At 38.7% G+C, this 13,181-nt stretch overlaps 1 protein-coding gene across 1 annotated transcript; it reads left to right on the top strand.

Annotated features, from left to right (window-relative positions):
- Positions 1 to 6,341: 6,341 nt before the first annotated feature.
- On the top strand, positions 6,342 to 11,154 carry LOC311042066 (chymotrypsin B-like; the record flags this gene model as incomplete). The annotated part of the gene is made up of 7 exons (XM_084052606.1): positions 6,342 to 6,393; positions 7,342 to 7,445; positions 8,096 to 8,175; positions 8,533 to 8,617; positions 9,496 to 9,676; positions 10,240 to 10,373; positions 10,993 to 11,154. 7 exons carry the CDS (start codon positions 6,342 to 6,344, stop codon positions 11,152 to 11,154), a joined length of 798 nt encoding a protein of 265 aa, XP_083908732.1.
- Between the last annotated feature and the right edge of the window lie 2,027 nt (positions 11,155 to 13,181).

Raw genomic sequence — 13,181 nt, 5'->3', positions numbered from 1 at the left:
CCCGAGTTCAAATAGGATTATTTTTGGGGGTCCCAAGTTCAAATAAGATTATTTTGGGGGTCCCAAGTTCAAATATGATTATTTTGGGGGGTCCCGAGTTCAAGTATGATTATTTTGGGGGGTCCCGAGTTCAAATAGGATTATTTGGGGGGGTCCCCAGTTCAAATATGATTATTTTGGGGGGTCGCGGTCTGAAAAGGTTGAGAACCACTGGTTTATTGCAGATCAATCAGTGAAAAACAACACAGGTAAATCAGCACATTATTAAATGTATGTTTATCTGGGATGTATAATAAATTCTTAACTAAAAAAAAAAAAAAGGCAACCTTTTGAAACGTTATCTCCAGTTAGTATTGACAGCAGCTGAGCTTTAAAATACATGAAAGTGGAACATTAAATCATTGCATTTGTACACATTAGATTATCAGATTAGATTTAATTAACGGATGTCTGTTGATTAACTTTCGTCTCATACAGTATTTATGGTGATTCATTTTGTAACTGTGAAAGGTTTCTATGAATAAACATACTGGTTCAATCCCAATGTGTGTGTCCATTGTGGAGAAACAAGAGGGGACAATAGACGGATTTCCGCGCGACGTCATCACAGAGCAGAATGCGCAATCTGCGCATGCCTGGGGGAAACGAATTGTTGCGCCGTTCACTCTGTTGTTATATTCGGGAGTTAGCTAGCCATAATTCTGCTATTATAGGCATAATAGGCATAATGCTGCTATTATATACAAACAGATCCAACTTCCAACAAATCATTTTTATTGAGTAAACAAGGTATTACAAACTGCATAATTTAATCTACTTTCATTAAACCCGGTGAAGATCATTTCTTTTATGAATGGACATTTGACCAGAGCTGCTGCGGGTAATGGCGCCCTCTATAGGCTTAGTTGGCTTACCCCCTCCTCTGCGCGGTCATATCCTCTCAATGTTTACAAACATGAAACCCGTCTATAGCACTACGTGCATTACACCCTACTGGTGTAAGGTGGCCATTACACCCTACCGGTGTAAGGTGGCCATTACACCCTACCGGTGTAAGGTGGCCTGCGTCGGGGCTTCTATAGCACGAAACATATCAACGTAAGTGGATGGACGAAATGCAGGCACTGAACGTATAATATTTTAATAAACCTCTGGCACCCAATGTGTTAACATTATGTCTCTCTCCATAACAATGTAACCAATCAACTAGAGTGCAAAAAAAACATGTAAATGCAACTGATACAGAACTCTGCTGCTAGATGACAGACTCACTAATACAACCGATACAGAACTCTGCTGTTAGATGACTTACTAATGCAACTGATACAGAACTCTGCTGCTAGATGACTTACTAATACGAAAAAACAGGCCTTAGTAGTAACCTGGCCAGCTTGTTTTGAGCAGTGGTGGAAAAAGTACTCAAATGTTTTACTTGAGTAAAAGTATAAATACTGCAATGTAAAAGTACTCTGTAATTACTGTGTAAAAGTAATTATTAATGTAATAATTTATATCTGCAACGTAACTTTTTTTTCAAATAATTGTAGTGGAGTAAAAGTACAATATTAGCCTCTGAGATGTAGTGGAGTAGAAGTAAAAGTATTGAACTTTACGTTAGGTGAGTTCTGTGTGTGAGGCCTATAGTAGTAACCTAACCTGACCTGTTTGTTTAGAGAGGGTCTGAAGCTTTGTTTTTAATGCCTTTGTGGTGCTAAAGTAAGTCACAATGACATTGGATGAGTGAGTGCTCCTGCTAGTGTCCTCAGTGTGTTCCTGCTGAACCACAGAGGAGATCCTGAATACAAAACCTCTTCTTTGGTTGACTTTTATTATTACCTTTTTCCACTGGAGACGTTGTCCTCTAAGATAGAACCCAGGTAGGTCATTATTTCATCTTTCCTTGTGATAACATCGTCACCCTCTTTGGCCTTGTAGAGGTTTATTCTGGACCCCAAAATAATGGATTCAGTTTTTACCCACAGGTGTAATGATAGTGTGTTATCAGTGAGCCAGGTGCAGAAGACAATATTTGAGTTACAAATGTTTTCTTTAAAATACATAAGATTTGCACACATTTTCATGATTTTTCAAAAAATAGCAGATCTACAAGCTCATGGCACGGCACTGAGTGCCGCACCATGAGCCTGTGCAGTATATCTGCTATTTTTGAATAGCTAAAGTACAAAACAATGGCTATACCTCAAATTTAAAATGACACAGATGCGTTCCTGGGTTAATGAAGCAAATGATGTCGTCTGTTGAAGCAACACCACGATGCAAAACACATCACACACTACTGACTAATAATAATCATAATATACTGTACAAAGTAACTAATGTCTTCAAATAATTTTAGTGGAGTAAAAGTATAATAGTTTTCTCTGAGATGTAGTGGAGTAGACGTTAAAGTACTGAAAATTGGAAATACTCCAGTAAAGTAAAAAATACAACATTTTACTACGTCTGTAAACATTTTATACATTTGAAAACTTGTGGATTGGGACATTCTGCAGTACTTGAGTAAATGTACTTAGTTACCTAACAACACAAAATTCCATGTCTCAAAATATTAGAATATTACATGAGACCACTGAGGAAGAAGTTATATGGCTGCTTATATCTAACCTTTATATTTTACCATCACTTATAATACTTGTACAATACATTATGATATTTGACAGCTTGTAAGAGTCTAAATGTCTCCACTAGGCCTGATAGCTATTGTTTTGCTACAGCCTATCTTGTTATGGTTCAGTTTGTCCTTCAAGCAGCAGTATAACTATGATCTCTGCCCTGAGCTCTTGGCAGAACTACACACACACACACACACACACACACACACACACACACACACACACACACACACACACACACACACACACACACACACACACACACACACACACACACACACACACACACACACACACACACACACACACACACACACACACACACTTGAGTCTTTCTCATTCAACGACAATAAGTGACAGGCAACTGGATCTACTGCAGTGAGTATTTCATTTCAATCTTTTGTTCAAATTCTCAGTATATCAATTCAGAATCATCTCTTAGTGTGAATAATATGTTAATATTTAATTTGCTAGTTAAAGGACGACTTCACCACTTTTCAACATGTCTTCATATAATAGGTCCTCACTAATGCTCATGATAAAATGATACAATTGTTTTCTACTTGGTCTGTGTCTCATAGGAGGGCTGTGGACAGTCCAGAAACCTGTCTACCAATGACATCATCGTTAGGCATGATTTTTTTCCCCAAAAAGATTACAAATTTTTGATTCAGATTTTTATTAAGGCGAGAACAATGGGATCTATTATTGCATTGCAACTTTCCAGGAATACAAAGCCTGCAGTTTCTATTAGCTTGGATTCCCCATCGATGATGTCACTGGTAGACGGGTTTCTGAACTGTTGTAGCCCTCCTCTGAGACACAGACTGATTAGAAAAAAATGGTACCATTTTATCATGAGCATTAGTGAGGACCTATTATATGAAGATATGTTGAAAAGTGGTGAAGTCGTCCTTTAAGAGATGTCACCAGAGTCAAGGTTAGTAATAAAACCACCAGAGGGAACACTAGCCTGTCCTTTTGATAATGACTCAGCGATACACTCAATGGCTTCCCTTTGAGGAATATTAGAGTGGAGAGGGATTCCATTTTAAAAAGCACAAGGATCTCTGATACTGTACATCTTGAGAGGATTCAAAAGGACAGATCATAACCCAAAAATATAACCACAAATACGACCATAGTCGTGACAGGCACAATCCAGAGTGGGGTGAAAAATTGTACCTATTCATTTGTTTTTGTTTTTATTTCTTAATGGTGACATTATTGTTACACTAATACTGATAACCTACCAAGTTAATCACAAAGCAGAGAGAGACTGCAAAGTGATGGCACAGGTCAGTGGCACTGGTCAGTGTTCCATTTTGAATCCATTGTCGTTGTGCATGTTTACAGGTTGATAACTGATGTTACAGGTTGATAACTGGTATACTGTATACAGTAGTGTGAAATATAATCCAACTGGCACCGATGAATGATTACCCCCCAGTGTTATTTGAGGGGAACGAATATTGAAGGCATGAGGAAGAAAACTAAATACTGTGTTAATAGAGCACTGATGGAGATTGGATGGCAAGCAACTACATTTGCGAATTAGCCTACTGTCTTGCTCTCATTGTAAGCTCATAATCTTGTATAAATCACAATTATGAGGAACTCTGACTTTACTTGAGTGTCTCCATTTTGTATACAATTATTTGATTATTTGGTTAGTTACTTTGCACATTGACATTAATAATACAAAACAAACCAAACAAAATAATTACACATCCATGCATAACTAATCCAATAATTTGATTGTGAAATGGACCATTCTGCATAACAAGTACTTTCACATTTGGCACTGTAAGTATATTTTGATGCCAACATTTTGTTCTCTATTTAAGTACAATTTTGAATATAGGAATTTGGCTATATTCAGTGTTCTTACATTGTGGTATACGTTTACTTAGAACATCTGGGAAGCTACTTATTACACCACTGCATGCTTTGTGTTTTATCTAGTCTTGTGAGCCAGACTGCCTCCCACAATTTTCAAATGCTCTCATCATACATAACATAGCATTCATCTACTTAGCATTCATCTACATAGCAAACATCTACATAGCATTCATCTACATAGCATACATCTACATAGCATTCAGAGATAGTAGAATAGTGTCTGGCTACTCAAGACTGTTTTATCACACCAGTGCTCTGCCTGCTATGTTTATTATTATCCTCTAGAGGTCACTAACGCTCCATATAACTTCCTGAATATGTCCCAGATACAGTTGATCGAACATGTACAAGGCTCATTTAACAATGACTATCATTTTCATGAAAGATGTTTAAAAAGAATAAGTTTGTCACCTGCCAGGTACAGCAAGTAACATGAATCGCAAATCTTAGGAATATTTCAAAATTGGGGGAAATATGATAGCCTACATTATATTCTTGTAAATAAATATTTGTATAGTGTGCAGTCTGAATGGCCAATATTTCATTAACCCATCGCTATATGCTCAAGCACACTGGTAAAGTAAACTCAATGCAGTCCCCCCCCCCCAAGTATGAATCAGATATATTTAAACCTGTCTATTTCTGTCTAAGACTGCAGTTACTTATTTATTTATTGTTAAGTGTATTATTGTAAGTGTTAAATAGATCTATATTGTGGTAGTTGATGATGATGCTATATTAACTGACTCCCCTTTAATAAGTTAATATTTGCATTATAACACAACTTTCTTTTGCAATAATCTATCAACTATTAACCTGTATTAATGTAGATGTGTATAGCTGCTGTTCACCACCTGGTAACAGTGAACATTTTCCCATGAGGCACATTTTGGACATGGTGGGGGGGGGGTAACTTTTTATATATGTCACTCTGTGCTCCAGAAAAGTTTAGTTTATGAAGGACAGCGTGCACATATATATGAGTTATTCGTTAACAATGTTATTGAAGACATATTTCTTCATGGCTTTTGAGCACGGCTAATCTGATACTCCAAGACCATATAGACTCCACCTCACTGTTTTCTGCTGTGCATATTTAACTTGTTTTTCAATTGCTGCATGGATTTGTTGTGTATCTTATTGTGTCAATGCTGTGTTGTATAGCACTTTGGTTGGCTTCGGTCATTTGAAATGGGCTCTATGAATACAATTTGAGTCGAGTTGAGTTAAGTAAAAAAAAAAACCTGGGTACACCAGATTTAGCAGTAAGCTCATTTCCATCTGTAGTCATTGACTTTTTGTACTTGTCTAAAAGTCGATAAAATATTGCTGAAATTGCGTGCATCATGGATGTAACATAATGAACATAATTATGTCTGGATAAGGATAAAAGCTGTAAAAGACATAAGTTACACATACTTAGACATACACGTTGTAGGACACATACTTAGACATAGGACACATACAGTATAGGACGCATATCATTTTAAAATGTTTTTGAAATTGCACTCAAGTTTTCCGCTCATACAAATAAGGTTTCCAAACAGGGGGAAAGTAAACATGTCATTTTCAGTGTGTGCTATTTTTATCCAAGCGGTTCAGTCAGTTCAGGCCTGAGAACTGGCAGCTTGCTTTAGCCTGATAAACACCTGATGCAGGCGGATGGAACCTTTTTGCACCAATAACCTCAACGTTCAGCTGAGGTGGACAAAGCCTGGTCTCTGATTGGTGGATATGGACAGGCTTTTGGGGATAAATATGGACCCCCCTGGTCCCGAGTTCAGAGTTCAGTGTCACATTGTCACGATGGCTTTCCTCTGGATCATCTCCTGCCTTGCTTTCGTCAGCGCCGCTTACGGTAAGGGAAACCTGGCCCTCGTCCAGCCATTTAAGGGGAGAGTAACACAATGGACTCTACTTCGTCAATTGTTCGTTAATTGTGTAATAGTTGTGAAAATATTTGCCAATGCAACTATACACTGAAAGGGTCTATGTTGAGAGCTGTTAGAAGAAGGATGTGCCTATTGGCCACGATTCCGAAAATCCCTCCCACCACTTGGGAAATGGACGATTTTGTTACGGTGACAACATTTTAAATGTAGCGTCTTTCCATACAGAACATGAAAATTCAAAGATTACACACAAAGATGTACTTTCTCCCACAAATACGCTTTGATTAAAGGTAGGGTAAGTGAAAAAGCTTTATGTTAAAAGGCGCTATATTCTGATAGTAATCATTGCTACAGTAACAGGGGTCTCCATGTCTCTCCAGCTCTTTAATAAACAGAAAATACATTTTCAGGTAGCTGACAACATTTCAGCCGATCAGGAGAGAGTACCTATTTATCAGCTTCATTTTGATAGTGATCCAGTTCTAATTTTGTCTGCTCATTTCTTTGTGTCATCACTTCCAATTTCCCTTGTTTAATCTGTATCCTGACTGAGTTCTCTATCCTGATTGGATAAAATTGGTATCCCGACCTGAAGATGCATTTTCCTTTTAATAAAGAGCTGGAGAGACATGGAGACTCCTGTTACTGAACAAACACTCTATAGCAATGAGTTATTTAACACTTATTTTAGCAAAAAGAAAATCACTTACCCTACCTTTAATTAGGATGATTCAGCTGAAAGTATAGCTCAAGAGGTTAGGAAGAGGAGAGGAGGAATGATTTTATGTATGAGGTGTGGGTCCAGTCCAGTGTTATTCTATTTCAAGGTGATAAACACTTAACTTATTTCGACGTGAGGATTACATTATATTTGGAAGTCAGGAGTGTGACAATGGTTTTCTCCTCGTTGCCAGGCTGCGGTACCCCCGCCGTGCCCCCCCAGGTGACTGGTTATGCCCGCATCGTCAACGGTGAGGAGGCTGTGCCACACTCCTGGCCCTGGCAGGTGTCCCTGCAGGTGAGTGACTGTCTGTACCTGCCTGTGACAAGATCAGAATTCAACGGTTTAGATTTCAAAAGTTTTAATATCAGTATAATGCTTGTAATGTTTGCTACCCAAGAAGATGTTACTGTTGCATCTTGTGTCTAGATATAGACACGAGACCAGAAATGCCACAATGAATCCAATGAAATACACTCAACATCAGCACTATATTCTCACCACAAAAATCACTTTATTGCACATAATCTATATTGAGACATACTGTAATTGGAAATGTGGTCATGGTTGGTGAAGAGACTTCACATAGGTATGTTTAAAGGGATAGTTCACCCCCAAAATTACTTTTTTTCATATCGATTAGTCACCCCGTGGAGACTTGAATTCATGGATATATATTTTTTTTTTCGCATTATAATTTGATGCCCGGCAGCGGTTCAGGTAGGGGACACAAAGAGTCTCCTGTGTGTCTCCTACCGGAACTGCTGCCTACCAGTCCCCTGGTCATCAAATGATTGGCTTTGGAATGCCAACAATGACAAAAACAAAGAAATATCCATGAATTCAAGTCTCCGTGGGGTGACTAATCGATTAAAAAAAAGTATTTTTTGGGTGAACTATCCCTTTAAGCTCAACATGTAATCACCTCCATCTCCATGCTACCTCAGCAATCCAACGGCTTCCACTTCTGCGGAGGTTCCCTGATCAATGAGAACTGGGTTGTCACTGCTGCTCACTGCAATGTCAGGTCAGTGTCTGAGTCCTTCCTCAATCCTCATGTATATACTGTACACTGTCTATATGTCTGTATCCTGTCTGTCTGTAGTCACACACACAATCAAATTGCCTTTGTGGATAAACAAAGTTGTATTGAATTGCATTGAATTGAATTGAATCAATATAACAATCACTTGACAGCATAATAATAGTCTATATCTGCATAATACACAGATGACACATTTGTCTCTACTGTAAAGTGCATGCTGATAATACTCTCTCATGATCTTTTACAAAAGATTTTTTTTTTTACATAAGATCACACCTTATAAGACATAATTAACACGGAGAAATTAATGATTTGTCCATTGATACTATCTCATTTCAGGACCTACCACCGTGTGATTGTTGGAGAACACGATAAGGGCTCCTACTCCACCACGGAGGACACCCAGACCATTACTCCTGCCAAGGTGCCAAATACACTAACTAAAGCTAATTTAACCCATGGGCAAGTCAATAAGCTAACCAGTTAGCTAGTCAAAACACTTACGGTATAGGCCTACACACTTACACACAATGGTGGAAAAATAACTAATTGTTTTTACTTAAGTAAAAGTATCGATACTGCAATGTAGAAATACTCTGTTACAAGTAAAAGTCCAGAATTCAAAATTGACTTGAGTAAAAGAACAAAAGTAGCCTATTGGTATCTTGTACTTAAAGTACCAAAAGTAAAAGTACTCATTATGCAGGATGTCCCATTTCTAAAGATATTTTGAAAATAGAAGATCTACAAGCTCACTGTTGCGTCACGACACATTGTGAACTAGATCGGCTATTTTCAAATGGACAAAATGCAGGGCTGAAGTGGTTAATGCGTGTTTTGTAATAATAATCTAAATCTACAAAGTAACTAGTAACTAAAGTAAAATAATTGTAGTGGCGTAAAGTGCAATATTTGGATCAGAGATGTAATGGAGTAGAAGTAAAAGAATTACAAATACCTCAAAATTTTACTTAAGTACAGTACTTAAGTAAATGTACTTAGTTACTTTCCACCACTGCTTAACAGTTAACACTGTTAACAGACTGATGTTTAATATTAATAGACCGATGCTAATTTTGTCAATAGTGTTAAGCTAAGCTACTGTAAAGAGGCTGCTCACCTTGGTTTCCAATAAAATAGCCAGAGGCAAACCCAAACCCATGTACAATACAGTATCTCAAGTGAATCCTATATTCATATTGTCATGCACAAACACTTGCATCTCCCATAATTGCCTCTCCACTCCTTCAGACGAATCCCTCTGTCTTTCTCCCTCTTCCACCCACCTGTCTGTCCCCATAGGTGTTCACCCACCCCGCCTGGAACCCTCGCACCATCAACAACGACATCTCTCTGATCAAGCTGTCCACCCCTGCTCGCCTGAGCACCAACGTGTCCCCCGTCTGCCTGGCTGAGTCCACCGATGTCTTCGCCCCTGGCATGACTTGCGTGACCTCTGGCTGGGGCCTGACCCGCTACAATGGTGAGAGAGACCCTCTCTAAACTCACTGCTGTCCTATAGCAGAGCTGGGGGACGGGGGGGCCTTTCGGCCGATACTACAAATGTCTTCTAAATCCTCCTGTCTTCTAAAAAACTGTTTTCTAGGAAAAATATGCGTTTCTATATCAGTGGTGCTCAAACTTTTTTCATGTCAAGGACCCCCAAAATTATATGTGTTTGGACACGGACCCCCATCTCAAAATGTGTTGTTCCAGGGACCCCCCAGAAGCAAAGATTTGAGTTAAAAAGTTTCACTTTAAAAATGTGTATATTCAAAGATTTGCACATATTTTCAAAATATTTCAAAAACAGATCTACAAGCTCTTCGTGCCGCGCTATGAGCTTGATATGAGCTATGAGCTATGAGCTACTTTTGAATAGCTAAAGTATAAAATAAATATTTTTTAGCTCAAATCTAAAAGACACAGCTGCTTCCCCGCTCTTAATAGGTAATTAGTAAACTCTCTCTCTCTCTCTCTCTCTCTCTCTCTCTCTCTCTCTCTCTCTCTCTCTCTCTCTCTCTCTCTCCCTCTCTCTCTCTCCAGCCCCCAACACCCCCAACAAGCTGCAGCAGGCTGCCCTGCCCCTCCTGTCTAACGAGCAGTGCAAGAAGACCTGGGGAAGCAACATCTCTGACGTCATGATCTGCGCCGGAGCTGATGGTGCTACCTCCTGCATGGTGAGATCCTCTGCTCCCCACATTCACTTTGTATATAGATATGTGTGTATGTTTGCATTTCTATATTCATTACCTATATATTTATATCAAAAGAATAGCATCAGCAAGTTTTAACAGGCATGCAGCAGTGCCTATAGACTTAGTATGAATTGCAGTGGTGGAAAAAGTACTGACACTTTTTTTTACTTAAGTAACAGTATCAATACCACAATGTAGAAGTACTCTGTTAGTAAGTATAAGTAAAAGGCCTGTGTTCAAAATGTTAATTGAGTAAAAGTACAAAAGTATTGGCATCAAAATATACTTAAAGTACCAAAAGTAAAAGTTCTAAACTGTTTGAAAATAGCAGCTTGTGAGCTTGTAGATCGGCTATTTTCAAATAGCCTTGGTATAACATAGGGCTAAAGTTGTTAATGTGTGTTTTATGATACAATAATTTACATCTAAAATGTACTTAGTCACTTTACACCACCGGTATGTTTGTATTTCTATATTCATAACCTATATATTTTGCTTGTGCAAAAGAATAGCATCAGCAAGCAGTTTTATCAGGCATGCAGCTGTGGCTATAGAATTAGTATGAATTGTAACGTTCCTGTCTTGCTGTGACTGTCTCCAGGGTGACTCCGGTGGTCCCCTGGTGTGTGAGAAGGACAACATGTGGACCCTGGTCGGTATCGTCTCCTGGGGAAGCAGCCGCTGCTCCACCACCATGCCTGCCGCCTACGCCCGCGTCACCGAGCTCCGTGGCTGGGTGGACCAGATCCTGGCTGCCAACTAAAGAGATCAACCAAGACTTCCTATACTTCCACCAACCTACCTCAGCCTCATCTTGAAAACATATAACCTGTCTGGAAGTTGATATGCTGAAGTTCAATAAACACTTTAAAGGAAGTTGGTGTTGCTGTGTATTGATCATTCTCAGTGGTGGAAAGTAACTAAGTACATGTACTCAGGTACTGTACTTAAGTAAACTTTTGAGGTACTTTTACTAGTACTTTTACTTCACTACATCTCAGAGGCAAATATTGTACTTTTACTTCACTACAATTATTTATGCATTTAATCGTTCTTTATTGGTTTCATCAGAATCTCTTTCACTGGCACATTTAGTTTTAAATTAATTTCTACATTGGTTTGAACAATATACACCAACAATACAATTAAAAAACAAAGCTAAACAACATCACAACACAAAAGACAAAACAAAACAAAATAAACAGGGAAAGCAAAAATCCAGTTATAGAGAGTATGCACATGGGTCACTTTATTGAGCAGCATTGGAGCATTGGCGTTTGGAAGCACTTGTTGGAAATCACTCAAAGGTCCTGCTTACCAGCTTACCACCTGTTTGTTTGTGTTCCTATGATCACCTGCACGGAATTTATTGACAGAAAGTAGCTCATAACATGTCAATGGTGGATTTTTATGAGACAAATACTTTGCAGATAGAAAGAGGATAATTCAAGCTTTCCACACAGCTGCTATGTTGGTGAGTTTAATGCTGTTTAATACAATCAGATAGGACTTTTCGGTTTGGATGTATGGGCTGTCAAGGCCAGAAAGTAGTTTTTTTCCACTCAGTAGGCGTTCCTGCATAACTTCCGGGTACGATGATGTCATGTGCATAGCCTCTATTGAATAACCACAACACCTCCAAGAACCAGCTTCAGGTATGCTGGAGTGGAAGTTTAGATACTATACATTAAATAGGGATGCCACCTTTTATGTAGAGAAATAAGCGACGCTCGCCAAACGCCCGCTTAACATGGCCCTATTGTAGCGCCACCAGGAGGCCGATTTTTGCAAAACAATTATTTTTTATATTATTCCTACGAATTTTGTCCAAACATCACGCAAATCGGTACACATTATATCTTACGTGATCAAGCCGAAACCAGTCCGATTTTTCATATTCCATCCTGATTGGCGAATTCCGAACATTGCCGGCCCACAATAACCTACTAGACCTGGCGGAGACATGTGCTCCGAGGAGCACTTTTTCTAGTTGTCATATGACTTCCAAGTTGATGTGTACAATTTTCTTTGGAAGAGTGGTTTGTTACAAAAACGTTTTTTTCTGTAACAGGTACCTCCCGCAAACTTAGGTAGGCAATTATAGCCAATCAGAAAAAAAATCTGAATAAGGTCTGCTTTCTGTCCCTAAAATCAAAAATAAACGAAGCAGCATTTAGTTTTTATGCACCACAATACCTGGAACAAGCTCCCAGATAAACTGCAGGTTTGCTGCCTCTCTTATACAACTAAAGACCTTTCTGTTTGCCGCTGCCTTTGTTTGAGTTATTCTTCTCTCATTTCTTTTCTCTTCTGCACTGTAACTGTTAATTAATCATTTTTCACTTATTTTGTTTCATGCATCCTAATGTCATTTTATAATGTTATAATTGTGTTTCCTTTTCTCAATGTTCTGTGTAAAGCACATTGAATTGCCTTGTTGTTGAAACGTTCTATAACGATACAATTGCCTTGCCTTGCATAACACTGCATGTATGTTTGCAAGAAGTAACTGTCTTTGCTGACAGTGTCAGTGCATGGTTGTTTTTGACTTCTGCTCTGTCATGTTGAGACAGCAGGGGGCAGTGTTTAGCTTTCTGTCTTGAAATTAGTGGCATGAGTTCTATCTGTCTGGTCACATTATGCAAGGGGAGTGTGACTCAGTGTGAGAGAGTGGCATCTTTCAGTCTGTTTTTTGGCAAAGACGGAGAAAATGGGCCAAAGAGAGACCTCTGGTGGACCCCGTTCAACACATTATATAGGGCTTAAGTGGTTAAATAGATTTTATAAGTT

This window comes from Gymnoscopelus microlampas (genome assembly GCF_963454915.1).
Source record: "Gymnoscopelus microlampas genome assembly, chromosome: 3".
Lineage (NCBI taxonomy): Eukaryota > Metazoa > Chordata > Actinopteri > Myctophiformes > Myctophidae > Gymnoscopelus > Gymnoscopelus microlampas.
This window is presented reverse-complemented; position numbering and strand designations above follow the sequence as displayed.